General features: G+C 43.6%; 1 protein-coding gene across 2 annotated transcripts in view; it reads right to left on the bottom strand.

Moving 5' to 3' along the window:
- Positions 1-21,464, bottom strand: part of LOC116970348 (genetic suppressor element 1-like) — a 170,355-nt gene that overhangs the window by 83,048 nt on the left and 65,843 nt on the right. For both annotated transcript variants that reach the window (XM_033017021.1, XM_033017016.1), the window contains exon 3: positions 6,204-6,400. In XM_033017021.1, coding sequence (XP_032872912.1) covers positions 6,204-6,400 — 197 coding nt within the window. The remainder of the gene's footprint in view (positions 1-6,203; positions 6,401-21,464) is intronic.

Here is a 21,464-nt window from a genome sequence, read left to right as displayed (position 1 = left end):
AATCACTCATCATTTACTAACTCAACTAAGTTCATTCGAGCTCAATAGCAGGAGAGATTTCTCAAAGATAGTGCTCATTCTCTGGAACGTACAGTGATCTGGTGGGCTTTGATAGCACTAAAATCTGTGACAGACAGCAAGCCCAATGGAGTCCACCATACCAAGTCACATAATTTCCTGATTTAGAAATAACATTTTCTTCAAGGGGTGAAAACCTTTGAGTTCTTTATCTAAAAGCATTATGGAATTGGTGGTCTCCCATTGGTAACCATGATGGCAAGTTGTGTAGTCTCAATTCTGGTGAGTTCTGACATGGCTCACGAGTCTAATTCGTAAACCGCACACTCGAGGGCAGTGGGGGCAGATGAAGGTCGTTGCTGGCGGGTTCTGGGCGGCAGCCTTCCTCCTTGCCCTGGCTTTGGTAAGTCGCTCGAGGTGGCTTTCCTCGAAGCTGCCGGCTGCTGTTCGCACTGCTACGCTCCAGCGTGTTCTGTTGCTGGCGATGGCTTCCAGTTGCTTGGGCTCAAGACCACAATAATGGAGATGGTCCCTGACCCAATCTTTGTATTCATTCTTGGGATGGCCACGATTCCTTTGTCCCTGTGAGAGCACGCCGTAGAAGACCTGTCGAGGCATGCGGGTTCCATCCATCCTGATGGCGGACGTGCCCAGTCCATCGGAGCTGTGCATTGATGATCATTGCCTCAATGCTTGTGAAGCTGGATCTGTCCAATACTTCTCGGTTGGGCACTTTCTCCTGCCAGCGAATGCCCATGATGGACTGTAACGAGCGCATATGGAACTTCTCAAGTTGACGGATGTGATTCCTATACAAGGTCCACGTTTCACAGAAATAGAGAAGGCTGGAGAGCACACCTGATTTGTAGACTTTGAGTTTAGTTGACAGCTTGATGTTGTGCTGGTTCAACACTCGTGTACGTAGTCGTCCAAGTGCTTGACTGGCTTTGCTGATTCTCGTTGAGATTTCCTTGTCCAGGGAGCCATCAGATGATATTACACTTCCCAAGTATTTGAAGGAGTCAACGGCTACAGCTGTGTGCTGTCAATGTGCGCACTTAGGGGCGGTGCTGCAGAGTCTGGAGCCGGCTGGTGGATGACATCCGTTTTGCTGAGGCTGATTGTGAGCCCACAAGCCTGTGCTGCTTCCGCAACTTTGGTCACAATGAACTGGAGGTCAGACTCCTCGTGAACCACGCAGTCAACTGCAAAAAGGGCTTCAAGAATGAGCCGTTTATGCGTCTTGGTTTTGGTGTTCAGTTGTCGAAGGTCAAAGAGAGATCCGTCCAGACGCTACTTCAGGTACACGCCACGGTCGAGGTCCTGGAGTTCGTGACTCGGGACGCAGCCGAAGAAGAGGTTGAAGAGTACAGGGGCCAGAACGCAACCTGGCTTCACTCCATTGGAGATGTCGAAAGGTGCAGAGGTTTCACCGTTGAGCAGAACTGTTCTTGTCTTGCCATCATGGAAGAGGCGGATGATCTGGATGAACTTTCACCATAACATTGTACCTTCACCACAAGAACCACAAAATCTTCAGAAAGTAACTCATTACTCATCATCTTCCAGAAACCAAACAATAACTTCTGCCATTGTCGGATTAACTGACATGAATGATAAAATGCAGACATCTCACCACGGCAAGTCAGATTTTTCTATTTCAGTGTAAGCAATGATGTGAAACATCTTGTTTAAGAAGGAACTGCAGATGCTGGACTGAAGAAGGGTTTCGGCCCGAAACGTTGCCTATTTCCTTCGCTCCATAGATGCTGCTGCACCCGCTGAGTTTCTCCAGCATTTTTGTCTACCTTGTGAAACATCTTGACCTGTCATGCTTTGTCTTGCCCCTCCACTCTTCTAGGCTTCTTTTCCCCCACACCTGTAATCGGTCTGAAGAAGGGTCCCAACCTAAAACATCACCTATCCATGTTCTGCAGGGATGCTGCCTGACCCGCTGAGTTACTCCAGCATTTTGTGTCTTTACTTGGTAAACCAGCATCTGCAGCGCCTGGTTTCTACCAATGATGTGAAACATCTTAATAGCTACCAAATATGTGATACAGAAAATTATTATTTGTGTTATGGTTCACATTTTTTTCACATTTTAATTGCTGCAGAGTAATTTTTGTTCTGCTTTTTTCCATTTGATTTTAGCCCAATCTTTTGACTTTTCTCTTTATTTTACTTCTTGTTCATGAACTTATATTGACGTTACTATTCCAATTGACCCTTCTTGATTCAGACTCTGTGCTGTTTACTAACAATACTGCATGAGGCAACATGGAATTGGTTGCTTCTTTCAATGGTCCTTACGTGACTCTGGCCAATTTGCATTTTTAATTTATGTCAACCCACTCTAAAATAAATAAATTGTGTGCAGACAAGCCTCAAATTCACTGCTTGCAATAAATTTTAACCCAATGTATAAATTCACATGCCTCAACAGTTATTTGAACTTTGGCGGCAGATCTGAATGTTTTGTATAGATATTAACTGGTAAACAGTAATAGCTCTTCTAGTGTTGGACTCCATCAAGATTCATGAATGGGGAACAGAGCTAAATTGATGGGAAACCTCGCAGGATGTTAGCAATATCACTTTAAATATATCACAATGTCCTAATAGACAGAATACACCTTAGTATGTCTTAAGGTAGACATGTCTTAATGTATTTTGAGGAAAAAACTGACGGAAAGAACTGGAAGTAAAAAATGTTATTGGAAAGGATTCTCAGGTACAGGATTTACACTCACACTTTTTCCTAGGGTAGATAAATCTAAAACTAGAGGGCATAGGTTTAAGGTGAGAGAGGAGAGATTTAAGAGAGGCCTCAGGGGGTAACGTTTTCATTCAGAGGGTGGTCCTTGTCGGCAATGAGCTGCCAGAGGAAGCTATAGAACCAAATACAATTGGATCTTTTAAAAGTCATCAGAACAGATAGATACATGGACAGGAAGGGTTTCGAGGGCAATGTCCCAAATGCAGGCAAATAAGACAAGCCCAGTATGCCAACTTAGTCACCATGAATGTGATGGGCCAAAGGACCCTGTTTCCATGCTGTACAGCTTCTGACTCTGTAAAGCTATCAGAAATATCATGTCTTACATTTGGTAGAATGCTTACATACTTGCATCCAAGTCAAAAGTCCAAACTTCATTCCAATGAGCTCAGGATACATCCAATGCTAAAACTTCATGCAATGTTGCATGCATGTTGCTCTTTTAAAGATGTTCTGTTTAGATGAGATGTCGAAAACAAAGCCATGTGCACATTGCTAAGGGGGTTTTCCTGACATCTTGAACTGCACCCCTCTTCAATCAAAATTACTGAACCAGATATCAACTCATTTGTTATACAGAAACATACCTCAAAAGTCTGTCATTGCCTGTGAAACACTTCAGGATATTCTGGATATGTGAAAAGCACCATATGGAAAGTCAATATATAAATGCTAGTTTGTTCTTAATATATAGTTTAAAATGTATTATGTATTTTTGTAAGTTGAAATATTTTTATTGCTGCCCATGTGAATGCCCCATTCACATTCCAATTCCTAAATCTCCCCCTGTTCTTGTTTAACTTCTTTGATTTCGCGTTCCACAAAACATTAAATGTGAAATTTTTGATTTAACATTTAAATCTCACCACTAAATCATCTACTTTTAAAATTTGCTGTTGTGTTGTGTCTTGGTGTTCCAATTCCCAGACATCTTGTTCTGACTGTGGTGAATGACAGTCTGACTGACTGTATTCTCCATTTAAACTCTTTGCTCTTGTAGTTTTAAAAACATCAACTATGATCTTTATTGAACGCTCGGCTCTTACGGCAACCTTAACAAGCATCGGAAAGTGGTAAATGTGGCACAACTGACATAGATCTAGGCAGTACTCTAATGCAAGGTGAGCCACAGATGATAAAAAGAATCACAATGTGGAAACCTTTGCATTTAAAGTCTCAATCAAATCCAAGGCACATTAGTTCCCACCAAGCCATAAATAAAACACTCCATTAATCTGTAATAGAGTCACATAATAGAGCCATATAGCAGAGAAATAAGCACTTCAGTCAAACCTGCCCATGCTGACTAATATGCCCATTTGACTGCTTTTGGCCCATATCCCTCCAAACTTTTCCTATCTATGTACCTCACCAAATGTCTTTCAAATGATGTTATAGTACTAAACTCAACTACTTCCTCAGTCTGCACATTGCATATACCCACCACCCACCCTCTGTGTGAAAAAAATGCCCATTAAGTTCCTATCTTTCCCTTCTCACTTGTTAATGCTTGATTTGCAATATTTGTGTTTGTATTCTATATTTAGTCGTGAACAAAACAAACGTGCTGAAAAAAATGGCCCTTTTTGAACATCCAGAACTTTAAATAAAGCAAACCAAAAATTAAGGAATAAGGATTGATCTCCCTGCAATTAGCGAATTCGGTATTCTGACTGCAGATGCCCAGGTCAAAGGTCACTCTGCATAAACAGCCCTGGAAAGCAGTGGAACAGTGAAGCAGGGGACCTTCTGTTTTTTTCCAGCTTTGATTCTTCTAGGTAAGAAAATATTGCTTTCAAAGTATAATATAGTTGTATTTATTGTTCCTTTGTTAAAAGCTAAGATTATTTTGTTGTTTTTATTGCTTTATTACGCTTTGGTGAGTGAGCGAGATTGTGCTCGTTGGTGTGGGGCCTGGGTCTGTTGAGTTGCTGTTGGGCCGTCTCCGTCCCCGTCCCCGTCCCCTCCAGGGTGTCTCGTCTCTGCCTGGGGTCAGCTGGTGGTATTGGGCCTGGCGTGAGGAGGCTGAGTTGCTACAGTGCTTTGTGTGTAATCCCGTTTATGGCTGGTGCTCAGCTTTCGCCGGCGCCGGCGCCAGGGGGGGGGTTGGCCGCTGGCGGTCCCTGGCCCCTTTGGGGAGTGGGGTTGGGCTGGAGTTGGTGCTTCTTCTCCGCGCTGGTTGTGACCAACGACACCAGCGGCCCCAGGCCCACAGCCAGAGCGGAGAAGAAGCTCCAACTCCAGCCCAAGCCCCGCTCCCCTACGGGCCGGGGACCGCCAGCGGCCAACCCCCCCCCCCCCCCCCGCGGCGAAAGCTGAGCACCTGCCATCAGCGGGGATACACACAAAGCAACTTGGCCTCCTCCCTGCACCAGCTGCAAGCTCGGCCCGGCCCAACAGCAACAACGGACCCGGGCCCCACACAGGCCACAGACAAGCACGATCTTTCTCACTCACCAAAGCGTAATAAAGCAATAAAAATGATTAAATAATCTCAGATTTTAACAGGAACAATAAATACAACTATTTCATAGTTTGAAAGCAATATTTTCTTACCTAGAAAAATCCTTTTATTTATTTATTTTTTTCTATTCCTCTCTTCTTTCTTTCATTTATTCGTTCTTTGGCTTCACCACTTTGGTAGTCTAGGGGTTCTATCTTTGCACATCTCACTTTTTCTCTTTCTTGTTTTTTCTCCTTTCTTTTCTTCCAACTATAGCTAAAAGTTAAAATTGAAGCTGGACAATAACTGTATTATTTTATATGCCATTGCTTCTATTTTTGTACATTTGCTTCTAATAAATAAAAATGAAAAAAAAAAGAGAAAAAAAAATCCAAGCTGGAAAAAACGGAAGAAATGAAGGTCCACTGCTTCACTGCTCCACTGCTTTCCAGGGCTGTTTATGCATAGTAACCTTTGACCTGGGCATGCGCAGTCGGAATACTGAACTCGCTTATTCAGGCAAGGCTTTGACAGTGCAAGTGCCCATGCGTTAGTTTGTCAACCCTCACCAATCATTTCTGAGCCTATGATTTTATCCCGCATTAAAACTAAAACAAAAGAATCATCTCCAAGTACTGTCCAAATATAGATGTTATTTCAGTCAAGAAAATGTTAGTAATCAGCACATAGGCACATAATCAAAAATGGTATCATGCACCTCATGCTTGAACATCAAATTGAACAAGCAGGTTGTTTTAAATTGGTTCATGCCTAATCTACAGTATGGAGAGAATACAACACTCACTCTTCACTTACTTAATGTATCGCTAACTGTTATTTCTTGACTCAAACCTTTTCATCACAACATTAAGATAAATTGCTGAACATTGTATTATTAAACAAAAACAAGTTAAATCTCTGAAGCAATGGTTGCAATCATTGTATCAGACTTCCTTGTCTTACCTGTCTACCATCACCTCTCCAAAGCCCATTGATGGATTGCGTGGGAGCAATAGTCACCACGGGCGGGGTATTTGCCACTCTGTGGGTTCCGGGTGGAACTATTATTGTTCCTGCAGCCCTTTTGGGTGTGTTAGCAGGAGAACAGTGCTTAGCAACTGGCGACGACGTGGGAGAATGCTCACTACAATGTGAAGAACCTGAAATTATAAAGGGAAAAACAAAATCTTAGTATTACATTTTTCTGGTCATCAGCATTGCACTGATTAATTTATCCCATGTTTACTGCTTTAAGCGCTCATGTATGATATATTATAATTTCATACCTTACATAGAAACATAGAAAATAGGTGCAGGAGTAGGCCATTCGGCCCTTCGAGCCTGCACCGCCATTCAATATGATCATGGCTGATCATCCAACTCAGTATCCTGTACCTGCCTTCTCTCCATACCCCCTGATCCCTTTAGCCACAAGGGCCACATCTAACTCCCTCTTAAATATAGCCAATGAACTGGCCTCAACTACCTTCTGTGGCAGAGAATTCCACAGATTCTCCACTCTCTGCCTTGCCCCTTCATCATAAATTCTTAAATATTTCTGGCAAGGACTCTTATGTTATTCATGAGACTCGGTATTTTTGTCAGACTGTGGGCACAGTCTGACAAAAATGCTGTACGGTATTGGACAAATTGACTGATCCTGCACTCCCTTGTGGACACTGAAGAGAGCTCTGACATGCAAATTAGGTTTGAAGTGTAGGCACAAAGTGTTGGATTAACTCAACGGGTCGGTCAGCATTTCTGGAGAAAAAGGAAAGGTGGCGTTTCGTGCCGGGACCCTTCTTCAGACTGATAGTTGGGGGTGGGAGAGGGGGTGGAGCTGGGGACGAGAAAAGACCAGGACAAGTCAGAGCCACAACAAATAACCTCACGCAGGATGGTGTCCTGCTGGCCAATTGTTGGCTAGGGAAGATGGGATCTCAAGAGGGATACAATGTGGCGAACTGGTTAAATGATTAGGGTGGAGGAAGGGGGGCAGGGAAGTGTTAGAGAAGTTACTTAAAATTAGAGAATTCAGCATTCAAGTGTTCTCCAGAGATGATGCTTGACCCGCTGAGTTACCCCAGCACTTTGTGTCATCCTCCAGTGGTCTTTGTTTTGCTACAATAACAGCAGGAAGTACTCAATCTGTATTTCACCTTTCTTCCCTCATGGTCAGTAACTTACCCTTAGACTCATGAAAATACTTCAAAAATATCTGGTGCTGTTTGATAGCAGTAATCTGGATTATGGAATTAAATCCTGACCCTTCATTTGATTAGTGGTTCCCAAACTTCATTTCAGGTGACGCACTTAAGTCAAATTGTTCAACAAAAATCAAATAATAATAACCAGCTAACTATAAATCTAACTGTAGGTACAGTCAAACCGCTGAGAGCCAGTATCAATTGATAATGATATTTAATGTATATTCCAGTTACATGCAGGTACTATCAGAAGGTTTAGAGGAACTGGAGTGGAGGAAAGATGTTTGGCTCTCCAATCTGTGGTCCCACCACATTACCCAGACATGCCAGTGACAGAATGGAAAGGCAGGTGTGAAAAATGCAGAAAAAGAAGAAAATATGGATGCATAAATATCGCCCAGAAGGTATTTTGTTTAAGACTAACTGCACTGTTGGATTACGTCAAAGTTAATTGCACATCCAAAGATTGAATCATTCAGCAACAATTCATGCAATTGAATTCTCCTGTAGCCTTTTCCAGGTTCAGAACTGAAGATAAAAATAGTTTGTATATTTAAATATTTGTAGTTTAAAGATCTTTCCAGTAAGACTGATTAGTAAGACTGATAAGTCATTTTAAGAACCAAATGTACCACTGAGTATGATCGTGATTTGTACTTTTACCAAATACTGTTATCTAGTTGACGGTAAAGGGGCCTGTCCCACTTAATCTATTCTTAAGAAATTGATAGATGTTTAGATCTAGTAATTGAATTTTGTAATTAGCTACAATTAGGTAACTAACAAATTTTATGCTTTAATTGCAAGTCATCTAAGTACGATTGTTTCATATTTGTTTCAGAATGCTTCAAGCTATATTAACTGAAAATGTCTTTCAGTTCTCTTAATTTTTAATAAAGTTATGGCTATTTGACTGTCCTCGATCACAGCTTTTGTGTTCAGTCAATGGAAAAGCAATAGGGAACAAGATGCTAATATCCCAGTATGAAAATTGCCATAACATTTTTAATACTGATGATATGAAAGTGAATTAGGTGTCAAATTAAACTTATTTTTATGCTTTATCTGATGGGATAAATTACAGACTTGATTTTTAAAATCTCAACATTTTGTAACATTGCTACAAAGTAGTAAAATACTGGTTAAAACAATATGTACAATGTTGATATATTGATCTAGTACATAGACAAATAAATATATACAGATAAAAGGGTATAAAAAGATAGCTCTATAGAATGGTGCTCTATAGAATGGTGGGAAAGATGTGATGGACTTACTCTTGCTTCTGTTTCTGATGTTTGGTAACTGGCAGTGGTTTCCACCCAGTGTGTAGGAAAGAACTGCATATGCTGGTATAAACTGACGATAGACACAAAAAGCTGGAGTAACTGAAGGATAATCAGCATGGTTTTGTACATGGGAGGTCGTGTCTCAGAAATCTGATTGAGTTTTTTGAAGACGTGATCACAAAGGTCGATGCGGGCAGAGCTGTAGATGTTGTATACATGAATTTCAGTAAGGCATTCGACAAGATTCCGCATTGGAAGGCTGCTCTGGAAGGTTAGATCGCATCCAAGGAGAGATAGCTGAATGGATAGCAAATTGGCTTCATGGAAGGAAGCAGAGGGTGATGGTGGAAGATTGCTTCTCAAACTGGAGGCCTGTGACTAGCGGTGTGCCTCAGGGTTCGGTGCTGGGACATTACCGTTTGTCATCTACATCAATGATCAGGATGAGAACATACAGGGCAAGATTAGCAAGTTTGCTGATGATACAAAAGTGGGTGGTTTTGCAGATAGTGAAGTTGGTTGTGAAAGATTGCAGCAGCTGATTGCGCTAACGCTTGCTGATTGCGCTAACGAGGGACCGGAGACGTGAGGCTGACCTACCGGACGTGAGCTACCGGACGTGAGCACACAGTTAGCCGCAGACTCCGCCCAGGACAGGAAGGCTCTGCAGGAACGGAAGGGAGTCACGACCGCGGTGCCACAGGTGCTGTCGCCGAGGGAGGACGGACGGAGCCGCGGCTCGAGAGACTAACAGAGGCAAAGAGGTTTGCCACGCACTGCAAGGGAGCAGTGGACCAGACAGGAAGAGCGGACGGAATTACCACTAGACAGCCAAACCAGTAGGTAATTTACGGCTGGGGTGAGTACTTTCCCATTTATAGGAGGTAGGATTATATCAATAAGGGGTGTATCAATACAGTAGGGGATTCTTAAATAGGACCAGTTAATTACTTATATAAGATGGGCGGTCAGGAGATGTGCCAATACTGCGAGATGTGGGAATTTGTCGACACCATTGATGTAGAAGATCCCTACAGCTGCAGTAAGTGTTTGAGGCTAGAGGAACTCCAGCTCCGCATTGATGAGCTGGAGACCCAACTTCATACGCTGCGGTACATCAGGGAGGGGGAGTATTACCTGGATGTTTTGTGCCAGGGGATGGTCACACCGACCAGTTTAACTAATTCAGTAGGCAGTGAGCAAGGAAAGGAAGGTGTGGCCATAAGTGAGGCAGGTAGGGGGAACCAGGAGGAGATGCGGCAGGAGCCACAGCCCTTGTCCCTGACAAGCATGACCGAGGCTCTTACTCAATGTAAGGACGGGATCAGGGGCTGTGGGAGGGATGAGCAACCTGGCTGCAGCACCGTGGATCAGGAGGCCATTCAAGAGGGGGGAGTTAGAAGAAATGCCGTAGTGATAGGGGATAGTATTATTCGGGGGGTAGATAGGGTTCTCTGCGGCCAGCAGAACATGTCCCGAAGGCTGTGTTGCCTACCCGGTGCTAGGGTTAAGGATATCTCTGCGATGCTGGAGAGAAATTTGCAGTGGGAGGGGGAGGATCCAGTGGTCGTGGTCCATGTGGGGACCAATGACATAGGAAGGACGAGGAAGGAGGATCTGCTGAAGGAGTTTGAGCAGTTAGGGAATAAATTAAAAAGCAGAACCTCGAGGGTACTGATCTCCGGATTGCTACCTGAGCCACGGGCCAAATCGGCGAGGGTACGTAAAATTAAAAAGCTGAATGCGTGGCTCAAAGACTGGTGTGGGAATAATGGGTTTGGTTTCTTGGGCCACTGGCACCAGTACTGGGACAGGGGGGATCTGTTCTGTAAGGACGGACTTCACCTGAACGGTGCTGGGACTGGGGTCCTGGCAAATCATATAACTAGGGCAGTAGAGAGGTCTTTAAACTAAGTAGCGGGGGGGAGGTATCAAGGGGGGTAATAACGGCAGGGGTAGAGGAAATAGAGCAGGGTATCAGTGGGGAAGCGGAAAGTCAAAATGTGACAGGAGACAGAATGTGTGAAGATAAAGCTCTAGATGTAAAAGGGGCAAAAACGGAAAGGAAGGGTAGTAAAAATCATCTGAAAGTGCTTTATCTAAATGCACGGAGTATTCGTAATAAGATAAATGAATTAACGGTGCAATTAAGTATATATAGTTATGATATTGTGGCCATTACGGAGACATGGCTGCAAGGGGATCAGGACTGGGAGTTAAATATAGAGGGGTACTCGACAATTAGGAAAGATAGACAGGAAAGAAAGGGAGGAGGGGTGGCCCTTTTAATAAGGGAGGGAATAACGGCAATAGAGAGGAAGGATATTGCGTTGAAGGATCAGGATAGTGAAACAGCTTGGGTACAGATAGAGAATAACAAGGGGAAAAAAACACTAGTGGGTGTAATTTATAGACCTCCAAATAGCTGTGACGCTGTTAGTCAGAACATAAATCTGCAAATAGTTGACGCATGTAAAAAGGGAACTGCTGTAATCATGGGGGACTTCAATTTTCATATTAATTGGGCAAACCAAACTGGGCAGGGTAGACTAGAGGAAGAGTTTATAGAATGTATTAGAGACGGGTTCCTAGAACAGTATGTCACAGAACCGACAAGGGGGGAGGCAATCTTGGATCTGGTCCTGTGTAATGAAGCAGGATTAATTAAAAATGTCATAGTTAGGGACTCGTTGGGAACAAGTGACCACAATATGGTCGAATTCCATATTCAAATAGAAGGGGAGCAGGTTGAAACTCAGGCTAGGGTGCTTAGTCTAAATAAGGGGGATTATGAAGGTATGAGGAATGAGCTGATCAAAGTTGACTGGGATAGCAGACTCAAGAATAAGACGGTACATGAGCAGTGGTGTACGTTTAAGGGTCTACTGTATAACCTTCAAGAAAAATTTATTCCTATGAAGAAAAAAAGGGGTAAGGGTAAGAACAGTCAGCCATGGCTCAGTAAAACTATAAAGGATAGTATTCGGCTGAAGGCAAGGGCATATAAGGTAGCCAGAGATAGTGGGAGGGTAGAGGATTGGGAAGCATTTAAAGGTCAGCAAAAAATAACTAAGAGATTAATTAAGACGGGGAAAATAGACTATGAAAGGAAATTAGCAAACAACATAAAAACTAATAGTAAGAGTTTTTATAGCTATATAAAAAGAAAAAAGGTGGCTAAGGTGAACGTTGGTCCATTGGAGGGTGAGACTGGAGAGTTGTTGGTGGGGAACATGGAAATGGCAAAGGCATTAAACGAGTATTTTGTATCAGTCTTCACCATAGAAGACACAAAAAATATTCCAACGCTGGATAAACAGGGGGCGGTAGGAATGGAGGAGCTAAATACTATTAAAATCACCAAGGAGGTGGTATTAGGGAAATTAATGAGACTGAAGGAGGATAAATCCCCTGGGCCTGATGGATTACATCCAAGGGTCTTGAGGGAGATAGCGGTGGGGATTGTGGATGCATTGGTGATAATTTTCCAAAACTCCCTGGAGGCAGGAACGGTCCCAGTGGATTGGAAAATGGCCAATGTAACACCTATATTTAAAAAAGGAAGTAAACAGAAGGCGGGTAACTATAGACCGGTTAGTCTAACATCGGTGGTGGGTAAAATGTTAGAGACAATTATTAAAGAAACACTAACGGGGCACTTGGATAAACATGACTTCATCGGACAGAACCAGCATGGTTTTGTGAAGGGGAAGTCCTGTTTAACGAATCTGCTCGAATTCTTTGAGGAAGTAACAACCCGGGTGGATAAAGGGGAACCGGTGGATGTGGTATACTTGGACTTCCAAAAGGCTTTTGACAAGGTGCCACATAAGAGACTATTGCTAAAAATAAAAAATTATGGGATTGGGGGTAATATATTAGCATGGGTAGAGGATTGGCTAACAAATAGGAAGCAGAGAGTGGGGATAAATGGTTCATACTCGGGATGGCAACCGGTAACTAGCGGGGTTCCGCAAGGGTCGGTGCTGGGACCCCAGTTGTTCACAATTTATATAAATGATTTGGAGGAGGGAACCAAGTGTAATATATCAAAATTTGCGGACGATACAAAAATGGGAGGAAAAGTAGGGGATGAGGAGGATAGGAAGAGTCTGCAAAAGGATATAGATAAGCTAGGTGAGTGGGCAACAACTTGGCAGATGAAGTTTAATACTAATAAATGTGAAGTCATTCACTTTGGGAAAAAAAATGATAGGGCAAGTTATTTTCTAAATGAGGAGGAGCTGCGTTGTAATGCAACGCAAAGGGATCTAGGGGTATTAGTACATGAATCACTAAAAGTTAGTATGCAGGTGCAGCAAGCAATCAGGAAGGCCAATGGAGTTTTGGCCTTTATTGCTAGGGGGATTGAGTATAAAAACACGGAGGTCTTGCTGCAGCTGTACACAGTATTAGTGAGACCACATTTGGAATACTGTGTACAGTTCTGGGGTCCATACTTAAGAAAGGATGTACTAGCCCTGGAGGCAGTGCAGCGAAGGTTTACAAGATTAATTCCTGCAATGAGGGGATTGACATATGAGGAAAGGTTAAGTAGGCTGGAACTCTACTCTTTGGAGTTTAGAAGAATGAGAGGCGATCTCATTGAAACATATAAGATCGTGAGGATGTTCCCAATGATCGGGGAAACTAGAACTAGGGGACATAGTTGCAGAATAAGGGGGGGCTCTTTTAAAACGGAGATGAGGAAGAACTTCTTCACCCAGAGGGTGGTTAATTTATGGAATTCACTGCCCCAGGGAGCAGTGGAAGCAGAAACTTTAAATATATTTAAGACTAAAATAGATGGTTTTTTAGCTGCCAAGGGGATAAGGGGCTACGGGGAGAGGGCAGGGATATGGACCTAGGTATGGTTAGTATAGTAAGACCCGAGTGATCTCCTGGACAAGTGTCGATCGCCTGGATTGGGGTCGGAGAGGAATTTCCCGGATTTTTTTCCCGAATTGGACCTGGGTTTTTATCCGTTTTTTTGCCTCTCCCAGGAGATCACGAGGTTTTTGGGGTGGAGAGGGGTGATAGCGGTATAAAGGGGAGGGTAGTGTCTTGTGTTCTGTGTCTTGTGTCTACTGTTTGTGGGTAAGTGTGTCTGTTTAGTGTTCAGCCATGAGCGAATGGCGGTGCGGGCTCGACGGACCTGGTGGTCTACTCTCGCACCTACTTTCTATGTTTCTATGTTTCTATGATCTGGATCAATTGGCCAGGTGGGCGGAGGAATGGTTGATGGAATTAAATACAGAGAAATGTGAGGTGTGGGATTGCATTTTGGGACGTCTATCAGGGGCAAGGACACAGTGATTTGTGGGCCTCTGGGGAGTGTTGTAGAGCAGAGGGATCTAGGAGTACAGGTGCATGGTTCCTTGGAGGTCGAGTCGCAGGTAGATAAGATGTGAAAAAGGCTTTTTGGCACATTGGCCCTCATTGGAGTATTGAGTACAGAAGTTGGGACGTCATGTTGCAGTTGTATAATACGTTGGTGAGACCACATCTAGAATATTGTGTTCAGTTCTGTTCACCATGTTATAGGAAAGATATTGTCAAGCTTGAAAGGGTTCAGAGAAGATTTACGAGGATGTTGCCAGGACTAGAAGGTTGGAGCTCTAGGGAGAAGTTGAGTAGGCTGGGTCTCTATTCCTTGGAATGCAGGATGAGGAGTGATCTTATAGAGGTGTATATAATCATGAGAGGAATAAATTGGGCATATACACTGAATCTCTTGCCCAGAGTAGGGAAATTGAGGACCAGAGGACACAGGTTCAAGGTGAAGGGAAAAGATTTAATAGGAGTCTGAGGTGTAGCTTTTTTCACACAAATGGTGGTGGGTGTATGGTACAAGCTGCCAGAGGAGATAGTTGAGGCTCGGACTATTCCAACGTTTAAGAAACAGTTGGACAGGTACATGGATAGGACAAGTTTGGTGGGATGTGGACCAAATGCAGGCAGGTGGGACTAGTGTAGCTGGGACATGTTGGCCTGTGTGGGCAAGTTGGGCCGAAGGGCCTGTTTCCACACTGTATCACTCTATGACTCTCTTTGACTATAACTCAGCAGATCAGACAGCACCTCTGGAGAAAGGGAATAGGTGATGTTCTTCATTCACCTATGGATTCTGTTTTAATGTTACAGCTTCTCTTCAATGTACAAGTTAAGCACATAGATCACTGGGCTCGAATTGTGACCCAAGACAAATGTAAATGTGAGCCAAGTACCCAACAATATTCCTGCTCTCCAGAGATGCTGCCTGTCCCGCTGAGTTACTCCAGCATTTTGTGTCTATGTTTAGTTTAAACCGGCATCTGCAGTTCCTTCCTACACACCCAGCAGTATAGAGTTGGTCTATAGATACTAATACTGTGAGAAAAGCTTCTGCAACACTCTCTGGTGCCAGTGTAATATATCACTCACTGGTGATTCAAGTTAAGTCAGGTCAAGTTTATTGTCAAATGCACATGTGCGATAAGGTACAGGGTCAATGAAAAATCTTTGCTGCAGCTGCCTGATAGGCACATAAACTCAGACATACACACAAAAACTAATTATACATAAATTATACATACATTATACTAAACTTTCTAAAACAAAATGAAGACTGGGCCAAAAGCAAGACAGAGCTCAAACTCTGCTCACTCTATACCAGGGGTGGGGAACCTGCGGCCTTCTAGGCCATTATGCGGCTTTTCGAATGAATCCAAATTTTGTAGAACAAATCCTTTTATTTTAATTTTATTAATATGTTTTTGTTCGTCTTTTATTATTTTAATTTTATTCTTAAAAAGAACGTATTTAAAATACAAAAGAGTAAAAGATTCAACGAAATAATCCTCCCCGACTGACTGCCACAATTAAAATGTTAGTAAGTCATGAGGACTATTTTAACACCTGTTATGCTCATGATTTAGTTCTAATGCGACTAGAATGTTAACCTCCCACAAAAAGCAGTCACAACAGTCATTAAAAGGTTAGTTAACTTTAGAATCAACAATTTTTTTTCATTTTCTTGAAGTTAGTACATAGTTGTTCGATTTTTACAAAATAATGAACATTTTGAAGTACAGGTGCACAACCTTTTATCCGAAAGCCTTGGGACCAGACACTTTTCGTAATTCAGAATTTGTCGGTCTTCGGAATGGAAATATTTTTGCGTCGATTTTAATGGCTGGCTCAGTGGTAGAGTGCTCGGCTCATATCCGCTAGTTCGCGAGTTTGCGCCTTGATCCTGGCAGTTACTCGATCGCGAGTTTGAGTCTTCAATGTCGTTTTTTCTTGCAGAATAAATGTTTATATGAAATGCAGTGTAGTAGAGGTGTACTGACTGTGTGGGCAGAACTTTGGAAGTGATTGCCCACCAGTCTAAAAGCCGCTGTGTCTCCCTGTCCCTGGGATAGCAGGGGGCGATCAAACAGCACAATACCCTCCTCCCCCTCCAACTCCAGAGGAATCCGCTCCCCGATGGGCCGCTACGGCGACAAGTGGCAGTTCGCCCACAGCCCGAGCTGCGCCCCCTCATCCGCCACCCCAAGAACAAGACGTACCTTGCACACCATCAGCTTCTGCCCCTACGTGTTCCTCTGGAGTTGGAGCGGGGCTGGGCTGGAGTTGCTGCTGGCTGTGGGTCTCTGGGATCTCCGTGCTTGCAGTGGGCCTGGGGGTCGGTGGGCGGCGATGGGAGCTGTGGACCTACGGACCTACCTCCGTGGAGCTAGCCAGCTTCGGAGCGTGGAGAGCTGCGGGGGCGAGCTGCTGCGACCCGACTCCGGTGGATGGTGACACCGGGAGCCCGCGGGTCCCCGATGGGAGACCGTTTTGCGGGGCACCGGCAGCGGCGACTTCTCCCGCCCGAATTACGGGGTTGAGAATGACCTGGAGGGGGGCCTTACAACGTCCGGCGTGGCTGAGTGGCCGCGGACTTGCTAGCGCCCGCCGGGGGCTTTGACCTCGACTTCGGGAGAGGAATGGAGAGCAGGGGAGAGGCAAGTCTTTGCCTTCCATCATAGTGAGGAGGAGACTCACTGTGATGGATGTTTATGTGAATTGCCCTCTCCCTCTGCAAATGCAAACAACCCCACTCTCCTGCAAGGGCTGTACAGTTCCCGGAGGATGGCAGGTGGCCGGAGACGTCAGGACCAACAGGAACCCGCTCCCCGATGGGCCCCTACGACGCCCCGAGCTGCGCCCCGTCATCCGCAACCCAGGTTCCTCTGTAGTTGGAGTGGGGCTGGGCTGGAGTTGCTGTTGGCTGTGGGTCTCTGGGTTCTCCGTGCTTGCGGTGGGCCTGGTGGTCGGTGTCCAATTGGTCCTGACGTCTCCGGTGACTGGCACGGCCGACGTGAAGACAGTGCAAAGCCCCCGCGCCGGTGCATTGGGCGGGGAGCTGGAGAGGGGAGGGAAGGGGTCACACACATGGCCGGGAAGCAGAGGGGTGTAGGTGGGGTGAAACTGAAGGGAGCGACAATCTGCACTGTGTATCGTGAGTCTACCGTGGGAACTTTTTAACTCAGCGGGCAGGCAGCAGCATATTGTCAATTATTAACCCTCCCGTGCAATATACCCTCACCTTCTCTTTTATGAATGGGGATTTAGTTCCCCTTTCTTCGAGGACCGACCGGAGGTTCCGCTGTCACCTCTGCGGGCCGCCCTCGGTGAACGTTTTCAAGGACCTTTCTTCAAGGACCGAAAAAATGGCCGCTATTCGGAGGTTTTCGTTATTTGGATCTTCGGATAAAAGGTTGTGCACCTGTATATCTAATTTAAGTTGCTTGGATGCGGCTTTATTAGATTACAGCTAACTTAATGCGGCATTCCAACATGAAAAGGTTCCCCACCCCTGCTCTATACCCATGACTGTGTGGCCAAGTACAGTTCCACTCCATCTTTAAATTTGCCGACAACAACACTGGTAATACAGTCATTGACATAGAGTGATACAACGGCTAAAATGTCCCAGCTACACAAGTCCCATCTGCCCATGTTTGGCCCATTTCCCTCCAAGCCTCTCCTATTAAGGCAGAGATAGATGGATTCTTGATTAGTCTGGGTGTCAGAGGTTATGGGAAGAAGGCAGGAGAATGGGATTAGGAGGGAGAGATATATCAGCCATGATTGAGTGGCGGAGTAGACTTGATGGGCCAAATTGCCTAATTCTGCTTCTATCACTTATGATCCTATGATCTTATGATCATATCCATGTACCTGTCTAACTGTTTCTTAAATGTTAAGATAGTCCCTGCCTCAACTACCTCCTCTGGCACCTTGTTCTATACACCCACTACCCTTTGTGTGAAAAAGTTACCCCTCAGATTCCTACTCAATCTTTTCCCCTTCACCTTAAACCTATGTAAGTGAATTGGTCCTCAATTCACTTACTCTGGGCAAGAGACTCTGCATCTACCCAATCTATTCCTCTCGTGATTTTATAGGAAAAGAGTCCCAGCCTGCTCTCCCTGTAGCTCAGACCCTCTAGTCCTGGCAACATCCTTGTAACGATGTCAGAGTATAGGAGGACGAGCAATTGGCTGATTGAATGGTGCCAGAACAACAACCTTGCTCACAAGGTAAGACCAAGGAGCTGATTGTTTCTTGCAAGTAGTCAGATACATTTTCTAGAAAGAGATTAGTGGCCATGTGTACTGATTTAGGATTAGTCGGATTGTTGAAGATTTTGTTCAAATATATAGACAGCAAGGACATCCGTTCCAGAGGATGCACACATTGATTCGTCCTGGGATTTTTAATCCTTTTTGTAATGGTTTTAAGCTGTTGTGTTGTCCAGGCTTTGCAGTTCATGTTCTTCCTGAGTAACAGGGGGATTGCCAAGAAGGCACAGTGTATAAATGGTGAAATACTGGGCCGAGTATAACACGGTGAAGATGGAAGATATTGGAGAGATATTGTCAAGCTTGAAAGGATTCAGAGACGTTTTACGAAGGTGTTGCCAGGACTAGAGGTTCTGAGCTATAGGGAGAGTAGGCTGGGTCTTTATTCCTTGGATTTCAGGAGGATGAGGGGTGATCTTATAGAGGTGTATAAAATCATGAGATGAATAAATCGGTTCGATGCACAGAATCTCTTGCCCAGAGTTGGGGAATTGAATACCAGAGGGCATAGATTCAAGGTGAAGGGGACAAGATTTAGTAGGAATCTGAGGGGTAACTTTTTCACATAAAGGGTGGTGGGTGTATGGAACAAGATGCCAGAGGAGTTAGTTGAGGCAGGGACTATCCCATCGTTTAAGAAACAGTTAGGTAGACAAAAGTGCTGGAGAAACTCAGCGGGTGCAGCAGCATCTATGGAGCAAAGGAAATAGGCAACGTTTTGGGCCGAAACCCTTCTTCAGACCTTTTTTCAGTTAAGAAACAGTTAGACAGGTACATGGATAAGACAATAAAGTTTCAGTAAACCAATTAAACCTACAGTATAACTTTCTAATTGTTTGAATGTATACCTCTGTATATGTCTGTGTATTGTAAATATTAGCATACTCTGTACCTTTACATGTGTTAACAGTTGAAGGTTTGGTTGAGTTTCTTTCCTTATCAAAGGGGAAAGCAGTGTAAACTATGTAAGTAAATCTATCTATGGAAAAATAACTTTAAGAACTGAGTGTACCATGTTTCCTAACCTTGATATATTGTTGCACCGGGATGTCTCTTGGTTACTGTTTTTAATGAAGGATGGTCTTATTATAGGTCTACTTCTGTCTAATCATTTGTGCTTGCAGTAACACAAAGAAACTACAGGTTTCTTGTAGTCTATGGTAAAACATTCACTTCTTCAATTCGGCAGCTGGTCCTGAATGAATGGTAAAATCTTAAGAGCATAAAAGGATGCCAATTGGCCCCTCCTGCTTTTGAAAGTGCTGTCTAATTAGTCCCACTCTCAGACCCATTCCCTATGGCTTTGCATTTTTTTTCTTTTCAAGTATGTATCCAACCCCCTTTTGAAAGTTACTAATGAATCTGCTTCAAATGCCCTTTCAGGCAATGCAGTGCTGATCATAGCAACTCACTCTATAAAAAAGTGGCCTCCTTCCAAAAAGAGAAAGAGAATTTCATGGACTTGAATCAAATTAAAAGTTTAGAAGGACTAAAAATTCTTCAGTCCTCTTATTAGTTTGGAATGAATCTGACATGGGACTCCCGTCAATAAATGTCCTAAATGTAATAATTTTGAGTAGGGTAGTAAACATTTTAACATTGATAGTCAGATTGGATTGTTTCAGTGGCAGCAACATGTTCAGTGGGAGAGCAAAAGATACGGCAGGGTGCAAAAATGTAAGCAAGGGTGACATCTAGATGGATAAGTTCAGCAGCAGAGATATCTACAAACACATTATAAAAAAGTGGGCTCAGTTTTCCATCAAACTGTACTTAATTTGGCCCAAATCAATTAATATAACAAAGAGACCCTATGACAAAGGATGGTGAATCTGTGGAATTAATTGCCACAGAAGACTGTGGAGGCCAATTCAATTGATATTTTTAAAGCATAGATTGATTCTTGATTAAGATGGGTGTCAGGGGTTAAGGGGAGAAGGCAGGAGAATGGGGTTAGGAGGGAGAGATAGATCAGCCATGATTGAATGGCGGAATAGACGATGGGCCGAATGGCCTAATTCTACTCCTATCACATGAACATGAGACAATTTATACAATTTCAAAAGTAAAATATAATTTCTTCTCAACAATTCAATCAAAAACATTTGGTACTAATTACAATTATTTTTGAAACAAGGTGTTACTTTTGGGCCATTTGCTTGAAAAAGGTCCCCATTATCACATGTGGTCCAGCACTTAATAATCTCCCAATAGAAACTGTACTGAATCTTTTAGGACATGTCATCAATGGCATTTCCCGAAGCTGGGGGGAACTCCCTCCACTCCTCACCTTCCATGCAACATATAAATAGCCAAATTCATACATGACTCACCATGAGCAAAGATCTAAAGATTTGATTATGAACAAGTAAGTGTGTATTTGTCATAAAATGCTAGTTAGGTTCAGCAGAATGATACCTATTGACTTCTCCATTCTCAAAAGTGGCTGATGTCGATGTAGACCTTCACTCATGTGATTAATTGGGCTCAATTTGAAGATGAGATAAGAATATTCACTCTCTGTAACTTGCAAATAGCGAAATGCACAATGCACTGTTGAAAAACTGCATTTGGTTGGTTATTCAACATCATTCAAGGCCAGTTTTATGCTTTCCGTCTGTCTGTCTGTCTGTCTGTCTGTCTGTCTGTCTGTCTGTCTGTCTGTCTGTCTGTCTGTCTGTCTGTCTGTCTGTCTATCTATCTATCTATCTATCTATCTATCTATCCATCTATCTATCCATCTATCCCTCTATCTATCTATTTCACTCCAACCCGGGGTTGAGTGGTGCCAGCTGTGTTTGCCATTCGTCATGATGCAGTCTCACTCATCAGCAAGCTAGGCAGATTAGCAGTCCTCTCCTAGCAAGAAAGAACGGACACAATACTAACTCACTCCTAAAAAATAATGCTTAAAAGTCTCCTTGCAATTTACAAAATCAAACTCCAGCCTTTTATTGTACAATAAATGTGTCTAGAAATTGGACTGTACATTTCTCTATGTGCTCCCTATGAAACACCTTCCAGCAAGTGGAGAGAAGCTACAATGGTCTGCTGGCACTACTACATAACTGATGATGCCTCATTTAATAAGGATGCCGAGGCCAAGCATTGCATCAG

This window comes from Amblyraja radiata, chromosome 2 (genome assembly GCF_010909765.2).
Source record: "Amblyraja radiata isolate CabotCenter1 chromosome 2, sAmbRad1.1.pri, whole genome shotgun sequence".
In the NCBI taxonomy this organism is placed as follows: domain Eukaryota; kingdom Metazoa; phylum Chordata; class Chondrichthyes; order Rajiformes; family Rajidae; genus Amblyraja; species Amblyraja radiata.
The sequence above is the reverse complement of the archived record's forward strand: the minus strand, read 5'-3'. Positions and strand labels throughout refer to the sequence as shown.